The sequence below is a fragment of the Vombatus ursinus genome, unplaced genomic scaffold (assembly GCF_900497805.2).
Source record: "Vombatus ursinus unplaced genomic scaffold, bare-nosed wombat genome assembly UNPS02010769.1, whole genome shotgun sequence".
NCBI lineage: Eukaryota > Metazoa > Chordata > Mammalia > Diprotodontia > Vombatidae > Vombatus > Vombatus ursinus.
The window spans coordinates 1,297,763-1,314,874 of record NW_020950547.1 but is presented as its reverse complement, the minus strand read 5'-3'; the positions used below and the strand labels follow the sequence as shown (position 1 = coordinate 1,314,874).

At 36.1% G+C, this 17,112-nt stretch overlaps 1 protein-coding gene across 1 annotated transcript in view; it reads right to left on the bottom strand.

Annotated features, from left to right (window-relative positions):
• Window positions 1-17,112, bottom strand: part of LRIG3 (leucine rich repeats and immunoglobulin like domains 3) — a 60,251-nt gene that overhangs the window by 18,771 nt on the left and 24,368 nt on the right. The window contains exons 4-9 of the mRNA XM_027855105.1: window positions 7,271-7,402; window positions 6,395-6,538; window positions 5,240-5,383; window positions 4,729-4,872; window positions 4,150-4,293; window positions 1,883-1,963 (exon numbers count right to left, since the gene is read on the bottom strand). Of these exons, the coding sequence (XP_027710906.1) occupies window positions 1,883-1,963; window positions 4,150-4,293; window positions 4,729-4,872; window positions 5,240-5,383; window positions 6,395-6,538; window positions 7,271-7,402 (789 nt within the window). The remainder of the gene's footprint in view (window positions 1-1,882; window positions 1,964-4,149; window positions 4,294-4,728; window positions 4,873-5,239; window positions 5,384-6,394; window positions 6,539-7,270; window positions 7,403-17,112) is intronic.

The window sequence follows — 17,112 nt, the reverse complement described above, 5'->3', positions numbered from 1 at the left end:
TGTGAAATAAGTAAAAATAAATAAAATAATAAAATTAAAGTAAAAAATAAATTAAATGAATATATATTTTAATAAATTTTGTGTGGGCTTTCAAACATTATGATTAATGCTTAACAATTTAGGAAGATAGAACTTTCACGAATATAATTTCCCCCCATGCAAAGGCATCGTATAATCATCTTGTGATTCTTTATTGGATTGCTTTTTATAAACCTTGCTGGGGGTAACTTAATTCTGCACTCTGACAATTAACTCCCTGATACTTTGAGCAATCACACTATGTATAAAGGTTGCAAAATGTTGAAATCATAACCTTCTATATGAATTAAATTCAACAGATAATATTAGGTACCTGCTTTGTACAAAGTACCACTCAGTATTGAGGATACAGGGTTAAAAGGCACCACTACTCAGCCCTAGGGGAATTTATAATCTACATGGGGGGGGGGGGAGGAGGAGAGGGAGATAAAGTATATGAACTTCATTTTTTAATGGCATTTTATTTTATTTTTTCCAATTACACATAAAGACAATTTTTAACATTCATTTTTTATAAGATTTTAAGTTTCAAATTCCCACCCCCTTCCCTCTCTCTTCCCTAAGATAGTAAGCAATTTGTATATGAACTTTAAAAACAAAAGATATAGTCACATGTGAAATTGTTTCTACTTCGCTAAATTGTGAGAGTGTACATATGTGTGTGCATGTATATGTATAATAATGGAACCTAATGATCTGTGGAACCTTGGGCTAAGTACACTATGACTCATTGCCTGTAGTACTTTGTGCTTTGAGATAATGAAGCAATCTTGCTATTGACCACTGAGCCAGAATGAGCCACCCATGAAGCAGCCTTTATAAAGAGAGAGAATTTCTTTTCTCACATTTTATTTTTCTTTCCTCTCTTCAGAATGTGTGGCATGGAACTTTCTTTGGGATGGGCAGCAAGAGAGATTGCCAGATCCTATGTGGTTCACTAGAAGTGGCCCAGGGTCCCACAGATGGGGGTGAGGTGATCTATTTAGCTCTGTGTGTGTATGTATTTAAACACTTATGCACATGTACTTAAAAAAATAGGTAATAGAAATTCAGTTTCCTTTACAATCTTCTATCTTATTCTTTGCATATGAAATATTCATGTTGGTTGATGCTAACATGTTAAGTTCACAATATTTTTTTAAAGAAGAAAGTAGGGTCTACAGGTATATACTATAAGTAATGTCAGACTGGCGCAATCATTCAGCTGCTAGGGGTAGGTGTGGGGTGATGGTACAGAAAAGGATGACTCAGAAAAGGATTCATGGGGAACAGTGGCACCAGAGTTGGGCCTTGAAAAAGTAGCATTTTGATTTGTGGAGATGTGTTAGGTATGCATTCCAGCCACAAGGAAGGACCTGTACAAATATCCAGAAGCTGGGGGAACAACTTACAATACAGTTTAGTTTGCACCAGTGTGTGATGGGAGAAATGGGGAAGAAGCCTACAAAGAGAGGACAGGTCCTAGAAAATGAACATTTTATAAAACAAAGGAAAGTCACTGAATGCTTCTAAGGGAGGGAATGATAGTAGGGAGATTATTTTAGTGGCCATGTGAAGGATAATATTCCCAATCAAACTATTTTCTACAGTTATGAATATATGGCTAAGGAGAAGTGCTTCATAAATAAATACTATTGATATTGTCTTGCTTTGAACCTAACAAGTAGGAATATATAACGCACCTTTAATAATATATAGAACTGTTCTGGGGAGAAGGAAGTAAAACAATAAGCAACCAGTTACAAATTCAGTTTCAGATGTTTAATTATGGTACTGATCTCATTTAATAATAAATTTCTTTAGGTGAAAGATTGAGATGAGCCAGAAAAGAAATCAGACTCACAGCCTACGAAGTTTGTCAAGTCCTGAGAAAGCACCATTCATATCTTCAATGGTCCATGAGATTTCATTGTTTTTTAGATCTCTGTTGTAAACAAAGCATTTTATGATGAGGGATAGAGGAACTAACCCACGTGTGTACTTCAGGAAGAAACAGCTATGATCCTCGGAGATTTAATAATCAATTAAAGCTATTTCATTCAATAAACATCTTTTATGTATCTACTAAGTGTAAGGGGATACAAAAAACAAAAAACAAAAAATCCTTGCCCTCAAGGACTTTACGTACTGCTGGTTAGTATCACGTTGAATTTAGTACGCAAAAGCAATAAAACTTTAATAAATAATAATAATAATAGTATCATGTTGAATTTAGTACATAAAAGCAATAAAACTTCAATAGTAATAATAATAATAATAATAGTAATATGTGTTGAATTTAGTATGTAAAAGCAATAAAACTTTAATAATAACAATAATAATAATAATAACTAACATTTTTTGGCATGGTAGATTTCTTGTGGCACTTGGAGTCAGGAAGACTTGGGTTTGATTCTTGTCTCAGACACTGCCCTGCATAAATCAATTAATTTCTCTCTGCCTCCATTTCCTCATATGTAAAATGAGTATAATAATACATTCCTCATAGGGTTGTTGTGATGATCAAATGAGATAACACATATAAAAGCAATTTGTAAATCTTAAAGTGTTATGTAAATGATATTATTATTATTGTGCTTTATAGTGTCTCATTTGAGCCTTGCAAGAACCCTAGGAGATAGTTATTATTATCCTCATATTATAGATAAAGAAATGAGGTAGAGCTATCAGATGACATGCCCAGAATCACAGTGATGTTAAGCAAGTTCAGCACTCTACCTACTATTGTCAGAGACATACACGTTACAAAATTTCCCAAACCCTTTGGCCAGAGCAAAGTCAGTCAGGAGCTTCCTAGCCCCCTATTAATGTGGATATATACAGATGACTGTTGTTTGTCCTTCATTCCCTAAGAGGATCATGACATCAGGAATATGATGCCATGACTTTCAAGTGAATTGGATTTAAGGGAGGGAGGACTGTGCAAAATTACCAGCCTCACTTTCTCCTCTGGAGCCATCTGGGTCCAGTGGCAAGATACAGATCAGGAAGACTGGAAATGGTCCCTGATGCAGTGGGAGACCTTGGCCTTTTAAGCTAAGGTCTTTCCCAGGTCTCAGTTTGACTGTGGCAACACCCATTCAGTGATTAAGGCTAGGTAAGAAATGAAGCAAAGAATGGCCTATTTTACCTAGTTAAAAAATCAATCTGGGAGGGGAAGACCCTCAGGGTTTCTGGCAAAAAGGAAATAATTGCTATTTACAGTCACTCAGCCTTCAGGGCCCAAACAATGACCCAGTGAGGCTTGGGCTGGGACCTGTTGTTGGCCAATCAATGAGAGACAGTGATTTCGGTTTAAGGCATGGACCTTAAGAAAGCAGTTTAGCTGGTAAACCCCAAGATATCTTGTGAGGTTTCGGAGATCAAAATGTATACTCCTTTGGGCAGAGCACCCACTCTGGATTTGGGTTTAAGGCATGGTCTTTAAGTAAGAAAGGGCATGCCTTAAACCAAAATCCAGATGACTAGGTGAATACTAAAAACCTAGATGTTCCAAAAAGTTGGTTAAACATTAAAACCACTGTTCCAACCACACAAGCCAGAGTTTGCCAAAGCATACAAAGTATCTTTCAATTAGGTAATGTTTCAAATAGTGAACAGAACAAAATGTTTCTAATGCATAAGGAACAAAAGTAAATTATGCAAGGTAAATTAACTCTTCAGATATTTAAAATAGTCAATAAAGTTAGCTTCGTTTCTCTGTAAAGATAGAGGTGAATTTTAATATACTGCTAATATCATACGATTTACCTTCTTTTAGTGGTCCCATAACATTTATGCCTTTGGTTATTTTTTAATCTGTAATTCTTATGAGGAAAAATTAGTGGATTTAATTTTTTTTCCTCTTGAGACATTTACATCAACTTCCTTGAGATTATGACAACACTGTAATCAACAAGAACAATCTCATCATGGTCCTATTTAATCTTTTTAAGAAACACATCTGGATACAGTGGATCCGTTTTAATGAAACTGATCTGGGAAAGATTAAGACACTATTTCTGAGGTTGTACACATTTCCTTCACAACAAAGACAAGCTGCTTGGGAGTAAGTGGGCACATTTAGGAACCAATTAAGCTCATGTACTGAACGCAAAATGTGTAACTTACAATGTCTGTAAACTGGAAAGCCCCCGGAAGGCACAATCAGCAATGTAGCTGACTTTGTTGTTTCCAATGTGGAGAGTATTTAGTAAGCTTAAGCCAACGAAACTTGAATCATCTAACCTTGCTAAGTGATTGAAAGTCAGGTCACTGCAAAGGCAAAATAATTGAGTCAATGTTAATAACATGTTCCTCATTGAATTCAATACAATGCTTTATTTTTGCAGAAAAGCTATTATAACAATAATCCCCATAAAATTATCCTTAATAATACTGAGTTTGTGCATGATTTCTGATCTGAGCAAATTAAACAAATGAGATTCTTTTCATTTGAAAATGACCGTGGCAATATTTCAGCACATGTATCACTACAATTAAATAGATGCTCTTGGCTTCAATTTATCACAATACAACTGGGGGAAGGAGGGAGGAAAGAAAGGAGAGTGGTAGTAAGGGATGGATGATGGGAGGGAAAAAGGGAGGGGAGAGAAGGTGGGTGTTGTCACCTTGGAAACTTAGTTAGGAAAAGCTCACAGATCTGTTTTGGCACGAACTCTGTAGTGAAGAGAATAAAAGTCAACTCACAGCTCACTGAGTTTCTGGCAGAATTCCCAGGCATCAGAGCTGATCCTGTGAATAGCATTTTGGCTGAGATGGAGCTCCTGCAACATCAGCAAGCCATAAAGCCAGCCTTTGGTGATCTCTGTCAGGTTGTTATGGTCCAGCTGCCTACATCCACAACAGGAAGCAAAGACAGGACTCAAATACTCATTGTATTATCTGCCTTGTCATATATATATGAGAGACACATTAGATTACAACAGATCATATGTCTTTGTTGTTAAGTACTTGGGACTGGAGGATGCAAAAAAAGTTTGGTTAAGAGATCAAAGGAAAGGAAAGTACATGTTTACAAATTCTTATTACTGGTACTTGAAACATTATTGAAAACAAAATAATCAAGAGACATTAAATATAATGACCTCTGGAAAAGATCTGGAACATAGCTCTTCAGTTTCCTTCCAGTTCTAATAATTGTCTTCCATGATTCTAAGATTGGAAATTCTAAAAGGAAACTGTGATGGTTCACACTTACAAGATCTCCATATTGCTAAGTCCCCAGAAAGCTCCATCCATAAGTTTGTTTATTCCATTTCTTTGCATTTTTAGTGATTTCAGAGCACCCAGTCCTTGGAAGGTGAGTCCATCCACTTTTCTAATCTTATTGCGATTCAGTTCCCTGTAAGGAAAATGAGAGTTGCACATTTAGTTTACACAATCAGAATCAGCAGGTACTTTCTCACTATATAGACACCAATAAAAAAAGAGCTGCCCTTCACAAAAGGTCAATTTCAGTACCTTATCATGGTCCAAACATGACCCTAGGTTCTCAAAGGATGCCTTGATAAACCACAAGCTCTGACAGGTCTTACAAATCTTGATATAGGCCCCAAACAAGGATCAGCCTAGACTGTCCCTCAAGTTTAGAGAAAGACTTATCACTAGGTGATAAACATTTCTGTCAAGCAAATCAGGAACCACTGACTAAATGTTTGAAGTTGAATTGGTTGAAAAGGGTGTCAATGATGATGAAATCATGGATATTTTCAGGTACTAAATATAAAATATTTATGCCCTTTGATTTCAATATAAATACCCAAACATTTTTTATTGGAAAGAGTTTGTAAAAGAGGTCATTTTCTTTTGAAATCACAAGTCAAATAAAATGTATTAAATTATGACACAATTCCATTAAAATAAAATTATTTCTTGATTTTTAAATTTTGGTCCATTGAGAATAAACTCAAAATCATTTGTAACAATTCAGGATTGCATCTGAAATGAAAACACTGTCATCATTCCATGTAGCCCAGTGGACCAAGCGAGTTCATCCTGTCAAGTCTTAGATCATTAATCACTCTCTAGTTTTGAAAAAAGCTATTTAAAAACAATAAGCATACAAGAAAGATGTTTTCAGTTACTTAAACAATCAAACATCATTGTTTATATTATAGGACTGGCGAGCATCTTTGTTTCTTTCAACAGGAAGACTTGAAACTTGTTTTTTGTCTTTGTTCAGTACTGACAACAGTTATTCTTTGAGTTAGAAAGTAACATCTGTAGCATAAGACAATTTGAAGGAAACAGTGCATCTCTTGGCATCTAAGACATTTTAACATGTTGCTATTTACTCGAGAAGCTCTGAAAACTGTTGAGGACAAAAACAAATTAAAAGACACATTATACTTACAGATGTTGCAGATGAGGCAGTTTAAACATCTTTGGGGGAATAGTTGAGATTTTGTTCCTATTCAGTTTCAGCACCTGAAGAGTGTTAGCCAAATTGTCAAAGGAACCAGCTTCCATGGATCTGATTGGGTTGCTATTTATATACCTGTTGAAAGTAAGTAAGGTAGATGAATTTCCCTTTTTTTGGTTTTGTCTGTGAAGGGAAAAAAAAGTCTTCTCCACTTCAGGAGAATTCCTGTCAAGCTGAAGCCTATTGCCACTGGACACAATGGATATTTGTTTATTTCTACTGGTCTAAACTATTTTCATTATGATACTAAGATCTTTTAACTTCTATTACAATAAATATAAACCGACTCATATAAAAGCTCTTTGTGATCCTCAATAATTTTTAAGGAAGGGGTCCTGAGACCAAAAAGTCTGAGAACCACTAATTTGAGAATCACTGTTCTAGCCTAATTCTGGGTAGGTGGCAGGCAACTAGGTGAGGAAGAAGTCTTACATTAACAACCTTTTGTAATAAGAGCAGTTTGACACCTTGGAAAGCATGAAATAATAAAAACTGATCAGTACATTATGCAGAGGTTGATATAACCAAGTGTAGCAGAGTGAGTTCATTTAATTTATAAGAAATTTTTGTAAAGATTTTACTCACTCCCAAAATAGGATCCACTTGAATCCTGTTGCTTTCTATTAGCCAGAAAGGATATAGATGTCTATAAGAAATTTATCTATTTCAAAAATCAATTGATTGCCTTTACAGTAACATAAATCAAAATTAAACCACTTATAATAGTAGAGAATGATATACCAAAATAAGCACAAATGTTATATTTTAGATACTACTATATTAAACCTTTTTTGAAGGAATACTTACAGATATTTGAGCTGTAGAGAAGGAAATGTAGTTTTGAGTTCTGAAATATTGTTGCTGCTCAGATCTAAAGTTTCCAGTGATTGAAATGGTTTTAGTTGTTCAGGTAAAATTTCAGTGATTTTATTATTGGCCCTGGAATTTAAAGATATCACAGTTGACAATGATAAATGATTAACTTGCTCACATTCTTATGATGCTGTATGGATAACAAAACTTTTTACATACATTATTACCTTTTTTTTACTATTATCATATTATCATTTTTAAGTGATTATGGTCAACCAACTGGTATCATGGTGTCTACTGATATTAAGAATTTTCTGCTTCCACAATGTTGGAGTATTACAGGGACTCATAAACACTCAAAAGAGATTGGCCTAACAATCTACATGGGAAGAACCAAGTGGATGAAAAATTTCTACTGCACAGACTATAACATCTGGCTAGATGGAAACCTCACTGACATAGTCTAGAACACATATCTTAGATAGATACTGAAAATTGACAATGAGTTAAGTCCAGAATAAAATAGGAAGAAGAAAGCAAATTGGATTGTACATGGGGGAAATAGTACAATGTCTTTGATTATATCAAGCTGCTCACTGAACAAGCAATGTTCAATGACTGCTAATCATGGGACAGTATAATCTCTGAAGAACCAAAATTGCTGATGAGTCAAATGTCAATAAAGAGAGGCACAGTGGACCAAAGAAGGCTGAAGAACATTAGCAATGGTGATTTTACAGGGGAAGAACCTTGAATTATACTATACAGGAAATATACAATTGGAAAAGATGGTAGGCCACTCATTAGAGAGAGCAAGGGATAAAAGACAGACAGCACAAAATCTACAAACTAGTACCAAGGGGGAATGTTAAATGATCTAAAATGGAAGACAGTCTCCCATGTTGGATGAATAATTTACAGAAAATAATTATGGAAGGATGAGTCCTTTAAAAATTATACAAAAAGGCAAATATTGGTAGAAATCTGTACTGAATGAGATCATGAAGCACTGACATAGTGAGTGGATTAATACCTGATGTTTCTAAAGTGCTTTCAAGCTTAAAAAGCATCCCCCCCCAAAAGAATAAAACCTATGAAGCAAGTAGTACAAATATTATTACCCTCATTTTACATTTGGGAAAAGTAAAGTTCAAAAGGTTTAAGGTGATATGCTCAAGGTCCTATGGCCACCAAGGCCCCCTCCAATCCAGGTTTTCTGATCAAATTCTGTTCTCCTTTGAGTACATCCCTGCTTGGCCATTTTACATCATCTACAAAACCACAGGTGTACTCTAGAAACTGCTCAAAAGGCATTTCAGAAGGGCATAATCTTCTAAGTTGCCAACCATAAGCAGGCAAAAAAAAATCACTTGTGGCATTAACAGTCATTAAGATTTAACAATAGACCATATATGCAAATGCAGTAGACTGAAGTAAAAATGTTCAAAAAATCACCTTTAACCCAGGTCCCTCAGTGTAGTTGCTTAAAAAACAAACTCGGTACAACATGGGGATCAGATTGATTTATGTTTCATCCTTATCATGCTTGGTTGAATTCAAATAGGGGAAGGGCTTGTTCTATTAACTAAAATGTCATTTTATAAGAGTAGATCCTACATATTTACAAAGGTAAATCACCAGGAACAGAAAAACTCAGGAAAAAAGGAGTCTATTTAGGCATTAGAGGGGGGAAAAGTCTATTATATAAAGATTAAGAGGTCATACACCGTACTAGGCAAGGTGCTAGGTTTGGAGTCAAAAAATCTGGGTTCAAACCCTACCCGTGTTGTTTGTTGGCAGGGTGATGCTAAGCAAGTCACTTAACCTCTATGCATTTTAGGTCACATCCCAGGAATTAATTCGTGAGCCACGATTTTAACGTACATGGAAGGAAGGAGTTGCTTACGCTGACAGAGATGACAGATTCTGAAAATATGTCTCATGTATTCACATATGGAAGGCTAAAGGAATTTGGATTATACTATAACCTCAAATAGGAGGAAATTTAGAAGGTACTATTTGAAATCATTTGGTTGAAAGTTCTTCTTAAGTATCTATAATAATCCATACTACCACCTAATGCTAGTGAATGTCCCTGAATTATCATTCTTCAATAACTCACAATCTTACAATGCTTGATGGTTATCATTTTCGGCATCTCTTCCCAAAGTACAGTGCAGAACTATACATGCAGATGGTACAGGAGATTGGGTTGAATATGTAAAAATGCTTTTTAAACAATGAGGTTATGATGGCCACAACATAGAACATTAACCACAGCTCATCCACAGGTCTCAGGGGCCTCTTAGAGCGCTCACCCCTCAGCAGCACCATAAGAAATGCTGACTCCTTCCAAGTTTGCCTATGTCCCTCTCACCTTGCAGATTTCAATTTCTGGCTTCAAATCCCCTACAGTGGTGAGTATTCCAGACAATCCATAGGTCTTTGGGAAGAAAATAGCAGAACAAAAAACTAAAACGCCTGTGTTAGCTGTGCTGACCTTTCAGCAATGCCTGCTGGTCCCCAGGTAGGCTCACGGGTAGACAGGTAGAAGAAACTTAGTTATAGTCCCTGGGCTAGCCTCTGACTCTGCCCATCCCCCTACTCCAGTGAGAGCTGTACTGGGTGGCCAACTGTACCTTTTCCTCCCCACACTGTCACAAGGGCAGATAGTTGTTTTCCACCAGTCCTCAGTCCCTTCCCCTTGCCTATATCCAGTAGAAGGAGACCCTGGATTCTGGTATAAGACAGGCAAGTGCCAAGTTTCTAGGACCTAGAAGAACACCAAAGAGTCCTATTGGCCCTGGAGGATTTGAGAACAACAATAGCAGCAGCTGGAATGCAAACAAAACAGCAGCAAATAGCAAAAGGTAAAATGGGGAGGCAGTTTCTGCAGCCAATGGGCTTGGGGGCTCAAGAAGTCTAACAGCTCTCAGATTGGGAGCCCTAGTCCTAAGACCCCTCTCCACTTCAAACAAATAAACAAACAAAAAGAAGGCTTAAAATCAAATAAATATCTCCCCCCTGGAAACCATGGACTACCCTACCATTTTGTCCTCTGCTGTGACAATCTCTAGAATTCAGAATCTAACCTCCAGGGAAGTGGGACAGGTGGATGGAATGCTAGGCCCGGAGTCAGGAAGATCTGAGTTCAAATCTGCTCTTAAATACTTAGTATCTATGTGACCCTGGACAAGTCACTTGTTTGCCTCAGTTTCCTCATCTGTAAAATGGGGATAATAGCATCTGCCTCACAGGGTTGTTGTGAGGATTAAATGAGATAATTGTAAATTGTAAAATGTTTAGTCAGTGTTTAGTCAGTGTTCCTGAAACACAGGAAGTGCTATAAAAGCTAATTATTGTTATTCCCCAATAGCCATGACATCAGGGAAGATGGACATTTGCTAGCTGAATTTCAACAGAAACTTTGCATGGTTAGTGGATGCATTTGAAAAATAAGTATCATGATTTGGTCAGTGCAGCCTAGGATAACACATCTTCTATCTGGATCTCAGATTCTCTGGGAGGTATCATTTTCCAATTATGACAAACATGCGTCAAAACAAACTGAACTTAAAACCAGACCTTTAAAGTATCTTAAAGTATCATGTAAGGATTTTCAACAATAATGAACCATATACAATCACAATGCTCTTATTTAAAAAAAAAAACTTTTAGTGAGAGCCAAGCATTTTTGTACCATTAAAATAAAATAACAAATATTTTAAATACTTTTATTTTAAATAATATTTAATATTTAAATAACAAATATTCATACTTATTGCATCCTTTTAGTTTCTATTTTGCACATATGTATGCATATACATACACATATATATGTATATATCTATATATATTCATTTAAGGGTACACACTCAAAAATTTTTTAGAGGGGATATATGATGAAAAAAATTTGAAAACCCCTGCAACAAACAATTAGAACTGGAAGGTAAGAATAAGAAAGGAATTTAAAATCAAACATAAGTGATTACTATACACTACATGCAGAAATAATTTTCTGAGGACTTACACTGAAAGATGTTACCAAAGATGGTGGAGTTTTCTCTGATGATCTTTAAAACTGGGATCAATGTTCATCTAGCTACAATTTTGCTACTAAGTCACATCCATAGGTGAACCAGCTGAAAAGTCTATCTAAATGGTCTTTCATGATTCTTTGCAGTCTTGGAATTCTATGCATTTCAAAAAGTATATAAGTAGAACCAGGAGAACAATGCATGCAACTATAACCATGTAAACAGAAAGAATAATAAAACAAAACTGAACCAAATGTGGAAGTTTAATGACCAACAAAGCTCTGAGACCAGAACCAAGAGACCAAAACCAAGAGGCTGAGAACAAGGGGTGTGGAATAGCCCAAGAGGCAGACAGATCATGTCACAACTGCTTTTGCTGAACTTTCTTCTTTCCTCCTTTTTTAAAAAACTTTGTTACAAAGGAGGGCTTTCTGAGTAAGACGTAGAGGAAGGTAGCTATTCAGAAATGAACGTGACATAAAAATAAAAGGCGTAAACAAACCTTTTAATGAATTCCATGACCCTTCCATTTCTCACTAAATCACAGTGCTAAGTAAAAGCCATATATTATCAAGACCTCCAGATTTCGACAAACCCTAAACAAATATTTCTTTAGATTCAAGTGATAAATGAAAGCCAGCTGTGACCTGCTTGAGTACTGCCTATTTCTCAGAGTTGGCTCTGCCAGGAAACAAGCCTCCTTGATCTAGTTGTGAGGTATGGAGAAATAGGATTGATACAATTAGTGAATTTAGATGCCAGAGAAAAGAACTCAATTCAAGAGAAAAGCCACAGGATTTGGGGTCAGGAGGTGTTGGTTAAAATTAACCAGACTTGGGGGGAGAGACCATTTTTTTCCTCTTAAATATGTAATGCAAATGCTTAGATTACCAGAATGTCCTTCAACATGCAAAACACTAATCCTAATCACATCCAGGCCAAGACCTACTCCTCAACCACTCTCTTCTCAAGTTCTGGGCAGATTTTGGCCCCCAAGCTTGGACTGGTATAGTTACCACTACATAACAACAATAAAAACACAACAACGTCTTGCTAAAAAGTATTTTTCCCCCATCAACAAATGGAATAAATTAGTATTTTGGAAGGAAAGAGAAAAAGAACTCACTAGTGTCTATCACAACGGCCAAATAAAGGCTACAAGGTAGATAACAGGTCATACTAGCCTTAGTTTATACATCAGTTTGTTTATAAGGTAATTATTAACAAGGTATTAAAACTGCCAATTACTTGAGTAACGAATAAAATTTTCCTTGCAGTAAAAGTGTGCTCCAGCCAAAGCCAACAATTTCCTGAACTGCACGCCTCCTAATTTGCAGTGTGAAAGTGTTTAGTTATAGACGCGCCTTACACAGGGCTGTCTTTGTGTCAGCTCTGCCCCATAAAACAAAAATTCCTTAAAACTGGCAGGAGAATGGTCCTTGTATCACAAAATTTTTAGTTTGTCTTGATGGAATGGAATAAAATCCAAACACCAGCTTCAAATTAGTTCTCCAACTAACTGGCAAGATGCCACTTGACATGGACCAGCTGAATGGTGTATGTGGGGGAGCCTTGCTTCACACCAAGGGGTCCAAGAGGAAAATAAAGAAGATAACAAGATCAAAGTTTCTCAGATCCCCAAAATGCAAAGCAATAAGGGTGCCTATGATTTCATGGTGTGACTCCCCAGCTATTTAAAAATAGACATTTGTATAGTAGTTGGCTTGATAGACCTTGTAACTACTCTGTCAGGTAGATGCTATTTTGATCCCCATTTTACATTTGAGGAAACAGAGGCAGAGATTAAGTGACTTGCTCAGGGTCACACAGCTCAGTAAGAATTGAAGACTAGATTTAGACCCAAATGTTCCTGACTCCTGGGTCTAGAGCTCAATCCAATGTGCCACCTAGCAGACTCACACAGCTGGTACATGTTGCAAATAAGAGACCTGAACCTGGCTCTATGCACCACACTCCTCTTCCAGAATAGCACTTAAATCCTTATCTTAAATTGCTGGAAACATCATTTTAAAAAAGCTTAGTACTGCTTTTTAATACTTAATATTCAATACTTAGCTATATTAATACCAAATGTCATGTAAGCAATTCTGTTATATTTATTCAAGACATGATTGGGTAAGTGTTTCAATTCTTCTACCATAAACAGCAAGAATATTTTGGCGATGTTGATTTTATGAAGCACATGAAGTTCAAGTTAATTCCCAAGACACAGTATAATTATCCTCTGATGGCCAAATACTAGTATTGGAATGGGTGTGGGGAATAGGTAGCAATATCCAGGGAGGACAGGAAGTTCTTATTTCCTAATGGGACAAGAAATAATAAAAATTCCTAGACCTTTTAGGATCTCCCTTCTAAGTCCTCCCTCCCTCTGCAGCCCACCACTCAATTTGATCATAGTACCTCAAGAGAAAGGTATCCATACACAAGAAAAAGTGCTGGGGTACTACATTCAACTGTCCATTGAATATCCCTTATTTTCTACAAATAATTCAGTTATATATGCTAAGTCACAGGTCTTTATAAAATAGTTCATAAAATCCAGAGCTCATCAAAGAATGTCTTTTAGCCACGATTTGAACTTGTTCCACAGACCAGTGCTGGTAGGTAATAAGCAACAAATATTGTCAGTTCTGAATTTCTACACTTCTACTGCTTAATACAATGACACATACTTCTGTGGAAGAAGAAATCAGGGTAATGACCAAACATAAGTCAATGGATGGTAATGCATAATTGCTTCCAGAATAACTGAGAGATGACTAGATGTCTCTTCATTGACTTAGCCCCCTAAATTTCCAAACAATGGCTGGAAATATGGAATTAAAGACCCATACCTTGAAAACAACTCTCTGAAACAGAACAAGTTTCCAAAAGGATATTAAAAATATAATAAAACAGGCATTCTTAACTTCTTTTGTGTCATGGACCATGTTGGCAGTCTGATGAAATCTAGGCACATCTTCTTGGGATTGTGTTTTAAAATGCATGAAATATATAATGTTTCAAAGGAAATTAATTTCTATTGAAGTAGTTATTAAAATAGTTTTTAAAAAGTTTTATAGACCCTCTAAAATTTCTCCATGAAACCCTTGGGGAGGGGAGTTATTTGCGGATGCCAGATTAAAAACACCTAGATTAAGACACAGGGACAAAAATTTAAGAATATCTTGAATGACCAAGCAAATTTGTGTCAACTGATGTACCCTGTCCTTAAAAGGTAGATTAAAAAAAAAAGATCTATCTACAGAATTCATCCATTCATTCAGAAAACCTTTGCTTGAGCATCTAGTACATACAAGACCCTGACTGTGGTCGACACTGTGAGGGATACATAACAAGACAAGACCCCTTTCACAAAAAGCTCAAAATTACAGTCACAATAGGAAAACAAAATTTTAAAAAAGCCGTGTTAAGATAATTGCACCCTTCCTGATTCACAGAAAAGCAGAGAGAGCAAATTAAAGTATAAACATGGAGAAATGACAGATGGAGTGGAAAAAATATAAGCCAAATGGAATCTTATTTTAATAAAAAGATATCTTCTGAATGATACACAGAATCTTAGTCTTCTAGACTGAGGTAAATTTTGTGGACACCAGTCAAAAACAAGTTTTCACACTTAATGAGGTATCAGCTCCAGCACTCCAGAAAACAAACAAACAAAAATTTTACAAGTTGTGCTAAGAGGATATTGGCTCATTACAAAGAGCCAGCAGATTGGGGGACACTTTTGCCAAAGCCCTGAATCAGGTGAATTCAAGTGGTTGAGGGGACAGCAACTCAGGGCCAGGCAGGATATACTAAGGAGTGGGTGCCCTGACACACCTATAGACTTTTATTTCTCATTTCACAATGGAGTCAATGTACAAATGGGGCTTTTATTTAAAAAAAAAATTCATTTTATGGCCAACTTTGCCAAGGGATACCTCTAATGTGTATTCTATAGCATGATTTACCATTTTGCTTACCTCCCTTGGGAAGCAAGACCATGGGACCTAACATTAGAAATGGTGAGAGGAATCTACCTCTTGGATACCTCTAAGCAAAGGAAAAATTACTTGATGTAGATGTTCCCCAGCCAACTGAGCAACACTAGGACTAATACAATTAACAGACCAGAAGAAAACAGAATATCTTATTTTAAAAAATTAGTTGGTATGGCACTGTACAAATATGTTAATTTAGGTAGAATTGTCAGTTTTATTATATTGGCTTGGCCTACCCATGAGCAATGAATATTTTTTTCAGTTGTTTATATCTGAATTTATTTGTGTAAAAAGTGTTTTGTAATTGTGTTCATATAGTTCCTGAGTTTATCTTGGCAGGTAGACTCCCAAGTATTTTATAGTGTCTATAGTTGTTTTAAATGGAATTTCTCTTTCTATGACTAATAAGGAAATGTTTTACATGATTGCACATGTATAATGTATATCTGATTGCTTACCATCTGGGGTGGGGGGAGGGATAGAATTTGGAACTCAAAACTTAAAAAAAAAAACCTTTTAATATGTAATTGGGGGAAAATAAAATATTATCTATTAGAAAAAAAAATAGGTGAATCTACATTTCCAGTCAATTCTTCAAGATATTCTGATAAGTTCTGTCACCTGGAGTTGAAAGCAGTTTTAATAATAAAGAGCAGGGAAAAATATGAAGTTTGGATAATTTGCTTCCCAATGTAATTTTGAAAATAGCTTCTACTTCCTTCTTTCCTCCAAAGTATATTTATTCTCAAATATTGAGAGAAAAATGAACTCAACTAAAGTACTCCATGAAAATATAAGTTTTCCCAGGATTTCAACTTCTTTAAATCAGGGCTCTTCACTGAAGCATTAGGAACAACTGTAAGCAAATGTGAGCCCTAGAGGTTTTTGAATGATTAGGAGCTTAGAGCAATTTTCCCTATCTATTTTACTTCCTACATCTGACTGTTACATTTTGGTTCATCTTCAAATGAGCACCTATAGGAAAAACCCCATGTCTTCACTACAGAGGGGAAAAGGAGAATATCAACACATGAAACTCACGTGTCTGAAGGAGATTTATTAATGATATTGTTTGCCTCTTTTGGGAGATGCCAGGAGGGTGCTACAGGGCAGTCCTCCACATCAGCCGCCAGATTAGGGTGATGGCTTGGCAGCTCTCTCAAAAATGGCTTCCCAACTTTCCCTTCTGTGTATATACATACATACATACATACACATATCCTATTCCCTTCTGTATATAGATATATACATACATATATATACACATGTATAGATAGATAGATAGATAGATAGATAGATAGATAGATATAAAACCCTACCTCTGAAATATGTTAAAGATGCTCACTTTTTTTTCCAAGATTCCTGGATAGTGACTGATGAGGAACAAAGTGTCATCTACCACCTCTATTTCAGATCTTGAGTACAGTAATAGATTTAGGGAGATGAGAGTATGGGACTGGTATGATTTCTGATTTTCTCCCATTTGGCTAACAAAGGGGGATGTGGAGAATCTCATCTATGATTCTAGGTGTTGGGCTATACGGATGCTCATCTATGAAGTTATCATTGGAAAAATGACAACAATAACAAACAAAAGGGAGTTCTTCTCCGCTGGTGTCAGGAATGAAAGCAAAAGAAAGCAAAAAACAATTAAATCACCGTAGAGATACAGAATAGGAGCCGGTTAATATGGGCACAAGTCTTCGAGGTAATTCTACCCCTGAATTGTGCAGTAAATGCCAAGAAGATGTCCTTGGGTTGTTCTTTCAGAGCAAAGATCAAAATCCTT